Source organism: Oncorhynchus mykiss, chromosome 16 (assembly GCF_057628025.1).
Source record: "Oncorhynchus mykiss isolate SJ-2025 chromosome 16, ASM5762802v1, whole genome shotgun sequence".
Lineage (NCBI taxonomy): Eukaryota > Metazoa > Chordata > Actinopteri > Salmoniformes > Salmonidae > Oncorhynchus > Oncorhynchus mykiss.
The window spans coordinates 1,488,742-1,505,247 of NC_143037.1; the positions used below are offsets into that span (position 1 = coordinate 1,488,742).

The 16,506-nt window shown below is 47.1% G+C and overlaps 1 protein-coding gene across 5 annotated transcripts in view; it reads left to right on the top strand.

The window, feature by feature from the left end:
• Positions 1-15,925, top strand: part of lyst (lysosomal trafficking regulator) — a 246,824-nt gene extending 230,899 nt beyond the window's left edge. For all 5 annotated transcript variants that reach the window (XM_090201712.1, XM_090201714.1, XM_090201715.1 and 2 more), the window contains 5 exons: positions 5,517-5,615; positions 12,039-12,178; positions 12,257-12,354; positions 12,778-12,934; positions 14,471-15,925. In XM_090201712.1, the coding sequence (XP_090057838.1) occupies positions 5,517-5,615; positions 12,039-12,178; positions 12,257-12,354; positions 12,778-12,934; positions 14,471-14,681 (705 nt within the window). In that variant the 3' untranslated portion in view covers positions 14,682-15,925. The remainder of the gene's footprint in view (positions 1-5,516; positions 5,616-12,038; positions 12,179-12,256; positions 12,355-12,777; positions 12,935-14,470) is intronic.
• Positions 15,926-16,506: the final 581 nt, after the last annotated feature.

The following is a 16,506-nucleotide window of genomic DNA, read 5'->3' on the forward strand; positions in this document are numbered from 1 at the left end:
TTCTCGGCTTCGCGAACTTCTATCGTCGTTTCATCCGTAATTTCGGTCAGGTGGCAGCTCCTCTCACAGCCCTTACTTCTGTCAAGACGTGCTTTAAGTGGTCCGTTTCCGCCCAGGGAGCTTTTGATCTCCTCAAGAATCGTTTTACATCCGCTCCTATCCTTGTTACACCTGACGTCTCTAGACAGTTCGTTGTCGAGGTTGACGCGTCAGAGGTGGGAGTGGGAGCCATCCTTTCTCAGCGCTCCCTCTCTGACGACAAGGTCCACCCATGCGCGTATTTTTCTCATCGCCTGTCGCCGTCGGAACGTAACTATGATGTGGGTAACCGCGAACTGCTCGCCATCCGGTTAGCCCTAGGCGAATGGCGACAGTGGTTGGAGGGGGCGACCGTTCCTTTTGTCGTTTGGACTGACCATAGGAACCTTGAGTACATCCGTTCGGCCAAACGACTTAATGCGCGTCAGGCGCGTTGGGCGCTGTTTTTCGCTCGTTTCGAGTTCGTGATTTCTTATCGTCCGGGCTCTAAGAACACCAAGCCTGATGCTTTGTCTCGTCTCTTCAGTTCTTCAGTAGCCTCCACTGACCCCGAGGGGATTCTCCCTGAGGGGCGTGTTGTCGGGTTGACTGTCTGGGGAATTGAGAGGCAGGTAAAGCAAGCACTCACTCAAACTCCGTCGCCGCGCGCTTGTCCTAGGAACCTTCTTTTCGTTCCCGTTCCTACTCGTCTGGCCGTTCTTCAGTGGGCTCACTCTGCCAAGTTAGCCGGTCACCCTGGCGTTCGGGGTACGCTTGCTTCCATTCGCCAGCGTTTCTGGTGGCCCACCCGGGAGCATGACACGCGTCGTTTCGTGGCTGCTTGTTCGGTCTGCGCGCAGACTAAGTCCGGTAACTCTCCTCCTGCCGGCCGTCTCAGGCCGCTTCCTATTCCCTCTCGACCGTGGTCTCACATCGCCTTAGATTTTGTCACCGGACTGCCTTCGTCAGCGGGGAAGACTGTTATTCTTACGGTTGTCGATAGGTTCTCTAAGGCGGCTCATTTCATTCCCCTTGCTAAGCTTCCTTCTGCTAAAGAGACGGCACAAATCATCATCGAGAATGTTTTCAGAATTCATGGCCTTCCGTCAGACGTCGTTTCGGACAGAGGTCCGCAATTCACGTCTCAATTTTGGAGGGAGTTTTGCCGTTTGATTGGGGCTTCCGTCAGTCTCTCTTCCGGCTTTCACCCCCAGTCTAACGGTCAAGCAGAACGGGCCAATCAGACTATTGGTCGCATCTTACGCAGTCTTTCTTTTCGCAACCCTGCGTCTTGGTCAGAACAGCTCCCCTGGGCAGAATACGCCCACAACTCGCTTCCTTCGTCTGCGACCGGGCTATCTCCTTTTCAGAGTAGCCTCGGGTACCAGCCTCCGTTGTTCTCATCTCAGTTCGCCGAGTCCAGCGTCCCCTCCGCTCAGGCTTTTGTCCAACGTTGCGAGCGCACCTGGAAGAGGGTCAGGTCTGCACTTTGCCGTTATAGGGCGCAGACTGTGAGAGCTGCTAATAAGCGTAGAACGAAGAGCCCTAGATATTGTCGCGGTCAGAGAGTTTGGCTCTCCACTCAGAACCTTCCCCTTAAGACGGCTTCTCGCAAGTTGACCCCGCGGTTCATTGGTCCATTCCGTATCTCTCAAATCATTAACCCTGTCGCAGTGCGACTTCTTCTGCCGCGATATCTTCGTCGCGTCCACCCGGTCTTCCATGTCTCCTGTGTCAAGCCCGTTCTTCGCGCCCCTGCTCGTCTTCCCCCCCCCCCCCCCATCCTTGTCGAGGGCGCACCCATCTACAGGGTCCGTAGGATTTTGGACATGCGTCCTCGGGGCCGTGGTCATCAGTACCTAGTAGATTGGGAGGGGTACGGTCCTGAGGAGAGGAGTTGGGTTCCCTCTCGGGACGTGCTGGACCGTGCGCTGATCGATGATTTCCTCCGTTGCCGCCAGGCTTCCTCCTCGAGTGCGCCAGGAGGCGCTCGGTGAGTGGGGGGGTACTGTCATGTTGTCTTGTCTCTGTCCTTTCCCTTCACCCTGTCTCCCTCTGCTGGTCGTTGTTATGTTACCTTTTCTCCCCCTCTTTTCCCCAGCTGTGCCTTGTCTCCTCCTAATTACCCATTCACCCCGTTCCCCACCTGTTCCCTTTTTCCCTCTGATTAGGTCCCTATATCTGTCTCTGTTTCTGCTCCTGTCCTTGTCGGATTCTTGTTTGTTTGTTTATGTGTCTCATGCCTGAACCAGACTATCATCGTGTGTGCTGCAACCTTGTCCTGTCCTGTCGGAATCTACCTGTCCATCTGAGCCCACGTATGTTCGTCATTAAAGTACTCTGTTTGTTAATTCGCTTTTGGGTCCTCATTCACGCACCATAACAGTACCTTTAATATTACTTCATACAGTGCTCTCCACTACACCAGGTAAACTACTGTACCTTTAATATCACTTCATACAGTGCTCTCCACTCCACCAGGTAAACTACTGTACCTTTAATATCACTTCATACAGTGCTCTCCACTCCACCAGGTAAACTACTGTACCTTTAATATTGCTTCATACAGTGCTCTCCACTCCACCAGGTAAACTACTGTACCTAGTCTTAATATCACTTCATACAGTGCTCTCCACTCCACCAGGTAAACTACTGTACCTAGTCTTAATATCACTTCATACAGTGCTCTCCACTCCACCAGGTAAACTACTGTACCTTTCATATCACTTCATACAGTGCTCTCCACTCCACCAGGTAAACTACTGTACCTAGTCTTAATATCACTTCATACAGTGCTCTCCACTCCACCAGGTAAACTACTGTACCTTTAATATCACTTCATACAGTGCTCTCCACTCCACCAGGTAAACTACTGTACCTTTAATATCACTTCATAGAGTGCTCTCCACTCCACCAGGTAAACTACTGTACCTTTAATATCACTTCATACAGCGCTCTCCACTCCACCAGGTAAACTACTGTACCTTTAATATTACTTCATACAGTGCTCTCCACTCCACCAGGTAAACTACTGTACCTAGTCTTTAATATCACTTCATACAGTGCTCTCCACTCCACCAGGTAAACTACTGTACCTAGTCTTAATATCACTTCATACAGTGCTCTCCACTCCACCAGGTAAACTACTGTACCTTTAATATCACTTCATACAGTGCTCTCCACTCCACCAGGTAAACTACTGTACCTAGTCTTAATATCACTTCATACAGTGCTCTCCACTCCACCAGGTAAACTACTGTACCTAGTCTTTAATATCACTTCATACAGTGCTCTCCACTCCACCAGGTAAACTACTGTACCTTTAATATTACTTCATACAGTGCTCTCCACTCCACCAGGTAAACTACTGTACCTAGTCTTTAATATCACTTCATACAGTGCTCTCCACTCCACCAGGTAAACTACTGTACCTAGTCTTTAATATCACTTCATACAGTGCTCTCCACTCCACCAGGTAAACTACTGTACCTTTAATATCACTTCATACAGTGCTCTCCACTCCACCAGGTAAACTACTGTACCTAGTCTTTAATATCACTTCATACAGTGCTCTCCACTCCACCAGGTAAACTACTGTACCTAGTCTTTAATATCACTTCATACAGTGCTCTCCACTCCACCAGGTAAACTACTGTACCTAGTCTTAATATCACTTCATACAGTGCTCTCCACTCCACCAGGTAAACTACTGTACCTTTAATATCACTTCATACAGTGCTCTCCACTCCACCAGGTAAACTACTGTACCTTTAATATCACTTCATACAGTGCTCTCCACTCCACCAGGTAAACTACTGTACCTTTAATATCACTTCATACAGTGCTCTCCACTCCACCAGGTAAACTACTGTACCTTTAATATCACTTCATACAGTGCTCTCCACTCCACTAGGTAAACTACTGTACCTTTAATATCACTTCATACAGTGCTCTCCACTCCACCAGGTAAACTACTGTACCTTTAATATTGCTTCATACAGTGCTCTCCACTCCACCAGGTAAACTACTGTACCTAGTCTTAATATCACTTCATACAGTGCTCTCCACTCCACCAGGTAAACTACTGTACCTAGTCTTAATATCACTTCATACAGTGCTCTCCACTCCACCAGGTAAACTACTGTACCTTTAATATCACTTCATACAGTGCTCTCCACTCCACCAGGTAAACTACTGTACCTTTAATATCACTTCATACAGTGCTCTCCACTCCACCAGGTAAACTACTGTACCTAGTCTTAATATCACTTCATACAGTGCTCTCCACTCCACCAGGTAAACTACTGTACCTTTAATATCACTTCATACAGTGCTCTCCACTCCACCAGGTAAACTACTGTACCTAGTCTTTAATATCACTTCATACAGTGCTCTCCACTCCACCAGGTAAACTACTGTACCTAGTCTTTAATATCACTTCATACAGTGCTCTCCACTCCACCAGGTAAACTACCGTACCTTTAATATCACTAAACCCTCAATGTATATTTATATAGCTGACTGAAGATTAAGACCAGGATCCGTGACCCAGATAGGAGACTCCACAACTCCTTGATGCTGTTAATGACAGGGCAATAGGAGACTCCACAACTCCTTGAGGCTGTTAATGACAGGGCAATGGGAGACTCCACAACTCATTGAGGCTGTTAATGACAGGGCAATAGGAGACTCCACAACTCCTTGAGGGTGTTAATGACAGGGCAATAGGAGACTCCACAACTCCTTGAGGATGTTAATGACAGAGCAATAGGAGACTCCAACTCCTTGAGGATGTTAATGACAGGGCAATATGAGACTCCACAACTCCTTGAGGATGTTAATGACAGAGCAATAGGAGACTCCACAACTCCTTGAGGCTGTTAATGACAGAGCAATAGGAGACTCCACAACTCCTCGAGGATGTTAATGACAGGGCAATGGGAGACTCCACAACTCCTCGAGGATGTTAATGACAGGGCAATGGGAGACTCCACAACTCCTTGAGGCTGTTAATGACAGGGCAATAGGAGACTCCACAACTCCTGGAGGATGTTAATGACAGAGCAATAGGAGACTCCACAACTCCTTGAGGATGTTAATGACAGAGCAATAGGAGACTCCACAACTCATTGAGGCTGTTAATGACAGGGCAATAGGAGACTCCACAACTCCTTGAGGATGTTAATGACAGGGCAATGGGAGACTCCACAACTCCTTGAGGATGTTAATGACAGGGCAATGGGAGACTCCACAACTCCTTGTTGCTGTTAATGACAGGGCAATGGGAGACTCCACAACTCATTGAGGCTGTTAATGACAGGGCAATAGGAGACTCCACAACTCCTTGAGGCTGTTAATGACAGAGCAATAGGAGACTCCACAACTCCTTGAGGATGTTAATGACAGAGCAATGGGAGACTCCACAACTCCCTTGTACTTTTCTTTAGTACATCACCTACTGTATGAAGACTACTGTGTTTATCATTCTCTCTCTCTAGGTAACAGCGTGTGCCTGGGTGTCTGATGGTTGTCAGCTGTTCACCGGCAGTAGGTGTGGAGTCATCACGGCCTATATTAACCGCTTCAATACTACAACTGTGAGTAGTACAAGCCTCTGTCTCTCTCTCTCTCTCTCTCTCTGTCTCTCTCTCTCTCTGTCTCTCTCTCTCTCTGTCTCTCTCTCTCTCTCTCTGTCTCTGTCTCCCTTTCTCTCTCTCTCCCTTTTCTCTCTCTCTCCCTTTTCTCTCTCTCTCTCCCCTTTCTCTCTCTCTCTCTCCCCTTTCTCTCTCTCTCTCCCCTTTCTCTCTCTCTCTCCCCTTTCTCTCTCTCCCTTTTCTCTCGCTCTCTCCCTTTTCTCCCTCTCTTCTCCCTCTCTCTCCCTTTTCTCCCCCTCTCTCTTCTCCCTCTCTCTCCCTTTTCTCCCTCTCTCTCTTCTCCCTCTATCTCCCTTTCTCTCTCCCTTTCTCTCTCTCTCTCTCTCTCTTCTCTTCTCTCTCTCTTCTCTTCTCTCTCTCTTCTCTCTCTCCCTTTTCTCTCTCTCCCTTTTCTCTCTCTCTCCCTTTTCTCTCTCTCCCTTTTCTCTCTCTCCCTTCTCTCTCTCCCTTCTCTCTCTCCCTTCTCTCTCTCCCTTTTCTCTCTCCCTTTTCTCTCTCTCTCCCTTTTCTCTCTCTCTCTCCCTTTTCTCTCTCTCTCTCCCTTTTCTCTCTCTCTCTCCCTTTTCTCCCTCTCTCCCTTTTCTCTCTCTCTCCCTTTTCTGTCTTTCTCCCCCTTTCTTTCGCTCTCTCGCTTCTCTCGCTCTCTCTCTTTACCAGCACCACATTGAGTACAGTACGGTGGGTCTCCATGGCAACACCCTCAGTCACCATCCACCCTCCAGCCATCGTCCTCTCTCCATGCTTCCATCCGTCCGCCTCCACATCAACACCCACTGACCTACCATTATCCCTCCCCCTAGACCCCCACAGTGCATACTCTGTCTCTCGCTCTCTGTCTGTCTGTCTCGCTCTCTGTCTGTCTGTCTCGCTCTCTGTTTCAGTTCAATTTATTGACATGGCAAGTTCATTATTATTTACATTGTGAAAGTATACCTATAGAACAATTATTTATATATATATATATATATATATATAAATATATATATATATATATATATATGTAAATAAATGGTGGAACCAACAGCAATAATAATAGTAGTAGTGGACATGGGATAACCATTAACAACAACTTCAACAACAATATTAATGAGAACAACAATACATTAAAGCAATGGTAGTAGACCAGTGTCAACATGACTGAGAAGACACATGACCTGGTAGTAGATCAGTCTCAACCTGACTGAGAAGACACATGACATGGTAGTAGACCAGTGTCAGCATGACTGAGAAGACACATGACCTGGTAGTAGACCAGTGTCAGCATGACTGAGAAGACACATGACCTGGTAGTAGACCAGTCTCAAACTGACTGAGAAGACACATGACCTGGTAGTAGATCAGTCTCAACCTGACTGAGAAGACACATGACATGGTAGTAGACCAGTGTCAGCATGACTGAGAAGACACATGACCTGGTAGTAGACCAGTGTCAGCATGACTGAGAAGACACATGACCTGGTAGTAGACCAGTGTCAACATGACTGAGAAGACACATGACCTGGTAGTAGACCAGTGTCAACATGACTGAGAAGACACATGACCTGGTAGTAGACCAGTGTCAACATGACTGAGAAGACACATGACCTGGTAGTAGACCAGTGTCAACGTGACTGAGAAGACACATGACCTGGTAGTAGACCAGTGTCAACATGACTGAGAAGACACATGACCTGGTAGTAGATCAGTCTCAACCTGACTGAGAAGACACAAGACATGGTAGTAGACCAGTGTCATTATGACTGAGAAGACACATGACCTGGTAGTAGACCAGTGTCAGCATGACTGAGAAGACACATGACCTGGTAGTAGACCAGTCTCAACATGACTGAGAAGACCCATGACATGGTAGTAGACCAGTGTCAGCATGACTGAGAAGACACATGACCTGGTAGTAGACCAGTCTCAAACTGACTGAGAAGACACATGACCTGGTAGTAGATCAGTCTCAACCTGACTGAGAAGACACATGACATGGTAGTAGACCAGTGTCAGCATGACTGAGAAGACACATGACCTGGTAGTAGACCAGTGTCAGCATGACTGAGAAGACACATGACCTGGTAGTAGACCAGTCTCAAACTGACTGAGAAGACACATGACCTGGTAGTAGATCAGTCTCAACCTGACTGAGAAGACACATGACATGGTAGTAGACCAGTGTCAGCATGACTGAGAAGACGCATGACCTGGTAGTAGACCAGTGTCAGCATGACTGAGAAGACACATGACCTGGTAGTAGACCAGTGTCAACATGACTGAGAAGACACATGACATGGTAGTAGACCAGTGTCAACATGACTGAGAAGACCCATGACCTGGTAGTAGACCAGTGTCAACATGACTGAGAAGACACATGACCTGGTAGTAGACCAGTGTCAACATGACTGAGAAGACACATGACCTGGTAGTAGACCAGTGTCAACATGACTGAGAAGACACATGACCTGGTAGTAGACCAGCGTCAACATGACTGAGAAGACACATGACATGGTAGTAGACCAGTGTCAACATGACTGAGAAGACACATGACATGGTAGTAGACCAGTGTCAGCATGACTGAGAAGACACATGACCTGGTAGTAGACCAGTGTCAACATGACTGAGAAGACACATGACCTGGTAGTAGACCAGCGTCAACATGACTGAGAAGACACATGACATGGTAGTAGACCAGTGTCAACATGACTGAGAAGACACATGACATGGTAGTAGACCAGTGTCAACATGACTGAGAAGACACATGACCTGGTATGAAAGACAAGATGGGAGATATTATCGACATTACTTTGCACTTTTCACTGGCTGTCCCTCAGGTTGTGGCAGGAGGACACATGTTGGCTTTTCACCAAATAAATATTTATATTTTTTCTTCATCTTTTATAGTTTCAAATTCTTTGTATTGAATTATAATTTTGGGAAAGAAATATTCTCTTAGGTCTGAGTATTTGTCACAGTGCAATAGGAAATGCAGCTCTGTCTCTACTTCTCCCCTGGAGCAGAGTGAGCACAGCCTGTCCTCTCTGAGCAGCCAGGTTTGTCTGTGAGGACCGGTCTCTATAGCCAGACTGTCCTCTCTGGGCAGCCAGGTTTGTCTGTGCAGACCGGTCTCTATAGCCAGACTGTCCTCTCTGGGCAGCCAGGTTTGTCTGTGACGACCGGTCTCTATAGCCAGACTGTCTTCTCTGGGCAGCCAGGTTTGTCTGTGACAACCGGTCTCTATAGCCAGACTGTCCTCTCTGGGCAGCCAGGTTGGTCTGTGACGACCGGTCTCTATAGCCAGACTGTCCTCTCTGGGCAGCCAGGTTTGTCTGTGACGACTGGTCTCTATAGCCAGACTGTCCTCTCTGGGCAGCCAGGTTTGTCTGTGACGACTGGTCTCTATAGCCAGACTGTCCTCTCTGTGCAGCCAGGTTCGTCTGTGACGACCGGTCTCTATAGCCAGACTGTCCTCTCTGGGCAGCCAGGTTTGTCTGTGACGACCGGTCTCTATAGCCAGACTGTCCTCTCTGGGCAGCCAGGTTTGTCTGTGACGACTGGTCTCTATAGCCAGACTGTCCTCTCTGGGCAGCCAGGTTTGTCTGTGACGACCGGTCTCTATAGCCAGACTGTCCTCTCTGGGCAGCCAGGTTTGTCTGTGACGACCGGTCTCTATAGCCAGACTGTCCTCTCTGGGCAGCCAGGTTTGTCTGTGACGACCGGTCTCTATAGCCAGACTGTCCTCTCTGGGCAGCCAGGTTTGTCTGTGACGACTGGTCTCTATAGCCAGACTGTCCTCTCTGGGCAGCCAGGTTTGTCTGTGACGACTGGTCTCTATAGCCAGACTGTCCTCTCTGGGCAGCCAGGTTTGTCGGTGACGACCGGTCTCTATAGCCAGACTGTCCTCTCTGGGCAGCCAGGTTTGTCTGTGATGACCGGTCTCTATAGCCAGACTGTCCTCTCTGGGCAGCCAGGTTGGTCTGTGACGACCGGTCTCTATAGCCAGACTGTCCTCTCTGGGCAGCCAGGTTGGTCTGTGACGACCGGTCTCTATAGCCAGACTGTCCTCTCTGGGCAGCCAGGTTTGTCGGTGACGACCGGTCTCTATAGCCAGACTGTCCTCTCTGGACAGCCAGGTTTGTCTGTGACAACCGGTCTCTATAGCCAGACTGTCCTCTCTGGGCAGCCAGATTTGTCTGTGACGACCAGTCTCTATAGCCAGACTGTCCTCTCTGGGCAGCCAGGTTTGTCTGTGATGACCGGTCTCTATAGCCAGACTGTCCTCTCTGGGCAGCCAGGTTTGTCTGTGACGACTGGTCTCTATAGCCAGACTGTCCTCTCTGGACAGCCAGGTTTGTCTGTGACAACCGGTCTCTATAGCCAGACTGTCCTCTCTGGGCAGCCAGGTTTGTCTGTGACAACCGGTCTCTATAGCCAGACTGTGCTCACTGAGTCTGTACCTAGTCAGTGTTTTTCTCAGTTTTCTATCAGTCACAGTGGTCAGATAGTCTGCCACCATGTACTGTCTCTTTCGAGACAAATAGTGTTGACGTTTACTTAGATTTTTTGTGGTGTCTTTCTAAAATATGGTTTTATTTTTGTTCTGGGTTCTTTGTTATATTGCTGTAGAGGGTTGCAAAGTGTTTTCTCCACATATCCCCATTTTGCATAGCCCGTTCCTCCTGATGAGGTTTGTTTCATTTATTCAAATTCTCCCAGAAGTGGTTTGATTCTATGGATTCCTGAATTCTATCCAGGTGATTTTCTGCTCTGTTTTTTGTTCTTAAGTGTGTATTGCTTCAATGTTTCTCCATATTGAAGGTGTATATTTATGTGGTCTGGTTCTGTGTCTTTGATTAGATATATTTCTCAATTACTTCTGTCGTGTCTTTGGCTATGCCGGATTAAGTGAAAAGACATGCTATTCTATAAAATCCTTTCTCTGTAATTAATATTACCTGATTTAGCTAATCATGTAAATGTAATTAACTAGAAAGTCAGGGCACCACAAAATAATATTTATAGATCTGTTATCTTCCAAATAAACTCTTAAAGACCTGGTCATATTTTACATCAATAGCAGTCAATATTAATTGTCACCTTAATTCAGTCTCATCTTAAAGTTGTAAATTCTTGGTTATCTTCACGAACCCTGGCTAACAAGTTGAATCAGCAAAACAAAATTGTGTTTAGTTAGGTATTTAGTAAATACCTAACTAATCACACAGAATTACATATGCACAGAATGAATCATACCTGGATTACAAATGACGTGATAAAGAAAAACGGCCCTAGGGGACAGAACAGATATGACAGCTGGTTACACAAAGAAAAGGGGCTGGGTTTGAGTGAAAGAGCGGGAAGACTGAGGAACAAAGGGAGAAGCTGTGCTATCGTAAATACAGTATCTTATGCATTCTAAATTACCGCCCATTTGGAAAAGGAAAATGCAATAAATATTTAATCAGAGCTGCGCTTCAATAGGTTGGTGGTAGATGGATGGCCCTGTTGCCCAACAGAGTCCTTTGTCCTTTGAAGAGATTTCTCTGGTGGTGAATGGGATACGTCGTTGTGTGGTAGACGGGATACTCTGTCTGTCCTTTCCTAGCCCACATTTATAGGTGCTGTTGCTAACTCAATGGCTAGGATGTCTCACTTCTTTAGTGAATAAGAGTTCAAAGTTCATACCATTTCACAACTAAAGCTCACGCTGAGGTTTGGCTTAGTTCTGTAGTTGACATGTTAGTCCTTTTTTACGTATGGACCGTCGTCCTCATGTCCTCGGAACAGGAGGTTACATTTTCGTCAAGGCTTTAAATAGGAACCAATGTCTCTTCAAGTGGGCGGGCCACTGAGTCGGGCCTAATTCACTTATGAAAACCCAAATCTCACATTTTAGAAGCTAAAATCACATTTCATCCCATCACAAATAATTTCATATTCAAACATTTAAATTGAACAACAATTCCATGTGAATCTGATAACTATAATGTGTAGACTTTCCACTGTAGAGTTTGTCATCCTATCATTGATGAGAATGTCTCAGATGACAACCGAACTGACATCATATTCATTAAGTACAAACGCATATGTTCAACTGGTTGGATTACCAAAATATGGTTCATTTCCTCCCACCTTCTGATGTTCCCAGAATCTCTATGTTAACCAAGGCATTTTCAATAGTCACATCAGTAGGGTAGAGAGAGGAAAAAGGGGGGAGAGGTAGTTATGACTGTCATAAACCTACCCCCAGGCCAGCGTCATGACACTTCCTTAGATTTCTCCATCATCATCAAACCATGTTTCATTCTCTATGCTTTTAGGTTTGGTCTTGTTTCTTATGCTCCTATATATAACTTCCTCCTCCTCCCTGTGCATCTCTTCCTGCAGCCTACAGAGATGGAGGTAGAGTCTCGGGTCCACCTGTATGGCCACAGCTCTGAGGTGACCAGCCTCCATGTGTGTAAACCATACAGCATCCTTATCTCTGTGTCCAGGGATGGAACATGCATCCTCTGGGACCTCAACAGGTGGGTGTACGTGGTGACAATGACCCTTCTTTATTCATGAAAGACAGGGGGAAAATGACCTGTTGTTTGTCTTGTTAGGTTGTGTTATGTCCAGAGCCTGACGGGTCACAAGAGCCCGGTGACCGCAGTGTCAGCCAGTGAGACCACAGGGGACATCGCTACGGTCTGTGACTCAGGTGAGGAACTGTATGCTGTAAATAGAGTAGTCTAGTGGGAGGACCTGTCTGTTACTGTATATAGTCTAGTGGGAGGACCTGTCTGTTACTGTATATAGTCTAGTGGGTTGACCTGTCTGTTACTGTATATAGTCTAGTCTAGTGGGAGGACCTGTCTGTTACTGTATATAGTCTAGTGGGAGGACCTGTCTGTTACTGTATATAGTCTAGTGGGAGGACCTGTCTGTTACTGTTACTGTATATAATCTAGTGGGTTGACCTGTCTGTTACTGTATATAGTCTAGTCTAGTGGGAGGACCTGTGTTACTGTATATATTCTAGTGGGAGGACCTGTCTGTTACTGTATATAGTCTAGTCTAGTGGGAGGACCTGTCTGTCTGTCTCACTCATCCTCTAACCTATGATGTCATTGTGTTCATCCAGTGGGCGGGGGCAGTGACCTACGGTTGTGGACTGTGAACGGCGATCTGATTGGCCACGTCCACTGTCGTGAGATCATCTGCTCTGTGGCGTTCTCCAATCAGCCGGAGGGAGTGTCTGTCAACGTCATTACAGGGGGACTGGAGAACGGAGTGGTCAGGTGAGCAGCTTCCCGGTCTGTCTCTCTGTGTGTACGAGTCTGTCTCTCTGTGTGTACGAGTCTGTCTCTCTGTGTGTACGAGTCTGTCTCTCTGTGTGTACGAGTCTGTCTCTCTGTGTGTACGAGTCTGTCTCTCTGTGTGTACGAGTCTGTCTCTCTGTGTGTACGAGTCTGTCTCTCTGTGTGTACGAGTCTGTCTCTCTCTGTGTGTACGAGTCTGTCTCTCTCTGTGTGTACGAGTCTGTCTCTCTCTGTGTGTACGAGTCTGTCTCTCTCTGTGTGTACGAGTCTGTCTCTCTCTGTGTGTACGAGTCTGTCTCTCTCTGTGTGTACGAGTCTGTCTCTCTCTGTGTGTACGAGTCTGTCTCTCTCTGTGTGTACGAGTCTGTCTCTCTCTGTGTGTACGAGTCTGTCTCTCTGTGTGTACGAGTCTGTCTCTCTCTGTGTGTACGAGTCTGTCTCTCTCTGTGTGTACGAGTCTGTCTCTCTGTGTGTACGAGTCTGTCTCTCTCTGTGTGTACGAGTCTGTCTCTCTCTGTGTGTACGAGTCTGTCTCTCTCTGTGTGTACGAGTCTGTCTCTCTCTGTGTGTACGAGTCTGTCTCTCTGTGTGTGTACGAGTCTGTTTCCTTGTGGCTGTTTTTTTAATGTGTTTGTTTTTATATGTTTATGCTGCTGTAAACCAATTGTCCAGCTTTACCCAGGTTTCCATCCAAACGTTTAATGTGAGTAAAGTACACGTTGGAGAATGTCACAACAGGTCTTTTTTTATTTATTTTTTTATTTTACCTTTATTTAACTCGGTAAGTCAGTTAAGAACAAATTCATATATTCAATGACGGCCTAGGAACAGTGGGTTAACTTAATATTTGGTACAGAAACCTTTGTTTGCAATTACAGAGATCATACGTTTCCTGTAGTTCTTGACCAGGTTTGCACACACTGCAGCAGGGATTTTGGCCCACTCCTCCATACAGACCTTCTCCAGATCCTTCAGGTTTCGGGGCTGTCGCTGGGCAATAAGGACTTTCAGCTGCCTCCAAAGATTTTCTATTGGGTTCAGGTCTGGAGACTGGCTAGGCCACTCCAGGACCTTGAGATGCTTTTTACGGAGCCACTCCTTAGTTGCCCACGCTGGGTGTTTCGGGTCGTTGTCATGCTGGAAGACCCAGCCACGACCCAATGCTCTTACTGAGGGAAGGAGGTTGTTGGCCAAGATCTCACGATACATGGCCCCATCCATCCTCCCCTCAATACGGTGCAGTCGTCCTGTCCCCTTTGCAGAAAAGCCTCCCCAAAGAATGATGTTTCTGTTCACTATGTCATCACAGCCTTTCATCTGCAACAAATCAACATGATGAAAAAACAAACATGCTCATATTGTTTAGATGCAAATGTTTTAAAATGCTCATGGAAAAACTGTTGCCGATTGGCTGGAAACCTGGGTATGACATAAAGATGTTCTGAATATGAATGAGTGTGGCTTCCTGAATAAATGTTACATAACAAAGGGCCTCCTTCTTTTTTCATCATTCAGGCTGTGGAGCACTTGGGACTTGAAGCCAGTGAGAGAGATCACCTTCCCCAAGTCGAACAAGCCTATCATCAGCCTGACGTATTCATGTGACGGTCACCACCTCTACACAGCTAACAGCGAGGGGACGGTCATGGCCTGGTGTAGGAGAGACCAGCAGAGGATGAAACTGCCCATGTTCTACAGTTTCCTCTCTAGCTACGCTGCCAGCTGACAGACTAGGGCCTTGAACGACTACACTACCCACAATCCTCCAGAGAGACATGATTACAATACCCATAGTCCTTTTCTGACGCATGGCCCCAGACTACCCTGAGAGACCGCATGAGGGACAGAAATACAATACCCACAGTCCTCTACTCTTATGGCAGCCCCCCAGACTTCCTGGCATGTTGAGTCAGAACTACAATACCCATAGTTATCATCTGACACATTGCTCCAGACTACCCTGGGACAAAACTACAATAACCACAGTTCTCCAGGCGGACAGAACAGCCTGAACCTCTCCATGAGCAGTCAGTCCCCTTCTCTCCCCTCTGCCCGGAGGCAGGCATGTCAACATGCTGCAGACGACCAATCAAAGCCCTCAGCTCAGACTCTAAGACCCACCTCCTGTAATCTACAGCCATTTCCGTGCGAGCGGCTGTTAACATATGATATTAAAGAGATCTAGATATACATTTTTTTTGCTTTTGGAATGTTTTGGTTTTGTTGTCATGGTAATAATGTTCCTTCCTTCTGAAATGTGTTGCTGATGACTTGATTGGTTGTTTGGACTGTCCTGGTGAGCTGCTGCTACATAACATCTGACCAATCCCAAGTCAGACCAGAGGGCTGAAGGCCCCGCCTCTGCTAGTGTCTGACCAATCCAAAGCCAGAGCAGAGGGTTGAAGACCCGCCCCGTCTCTCCTCGACGGCCAACGCATGCGTCTCTCTGCATGAGTCACCTGACTGATGGCTCTTATTCCTGAGAGACCAGGAAAAGCTGCAGTTACAGGGTCACACTGCATATCTGTCACCTACCTGGAGATGACCCTGCATGGTCCTGTGGGGACTGAGATACCCTTCCTGTCCACTCTGAACTCTAGACTATGTAAACCAGCTAGGGGGATCTGGGATGACGTGGATTGTGTTGCCTGTAATGTCCTTGTCTGTGCCCTAAATGCCTCTTCTTGCATGCTGGAATTAAGGAGACTGAGATGGATGGATGGATGCAGGTGCGTGCGTGTGTGTGTGGGTGCAGGTGCGTGCGTGTGGGTGTGATAGCTTGAAAGCACTAACTACATTGTGTTCCTGCATTGTATCAATCCTGTTTCCTGCCTTGTATCAATCCTGTTTCCTGCCTTGTATCAATCCTGTTTCTTGTGTCATTTTGTTTTCACTCTTTGTTTTTGCATTGGCTTCCTTAAAGTGTTGTTGTTGTTGTTATTTCTTATTATCAATGAAAGCTGAGAATGATTTGCTGTTGAGTTTTGTCCTTGTGTTTACTGGTCTGAATCGGTTCCCTCTCCAATGCACTACAGCCATCAACTGATTCTTACAGCCATCAACTGATTCTTACAGCCATCAACTGATTCTTACAGCCATCAACTGATTCTTACAGCCATCAACTGATTCTTACAGCTATCAACTGCGTCGTACAGGGAGAGAGAGAGCAGTGTAGTCTGTCCTCTGAGCTCTCCTCTCCTCTCACAGCCCTGTTAAAGTAGTGGCTTGATCCAGACAGTGGTGTAGTCTGTCCCCTGATCTCTCCTCTAGTCTCCCACTCGAGCTCCTGCTGACAGGATTACAGACCACTGGGGAGCTGCTGCAACATCCCAGGAGACATCAAAACACCCTGGTAATTAGCAATTAATTGAATGAGTGTATATCTCCACTACTACACAGTCAGAGAGAGGAGAGGGAGAGAGAGGCACGAGAGGGAGAGAGAGGCACGAGAGGGAGAGAGAGGCACGAGAGGCACGAGAGGGAGAGAGAGAGAGGCAATTTCATTAAACCCCCCCACCCCCTTTAAAAAAGGAATATCCACTGTGCACTGA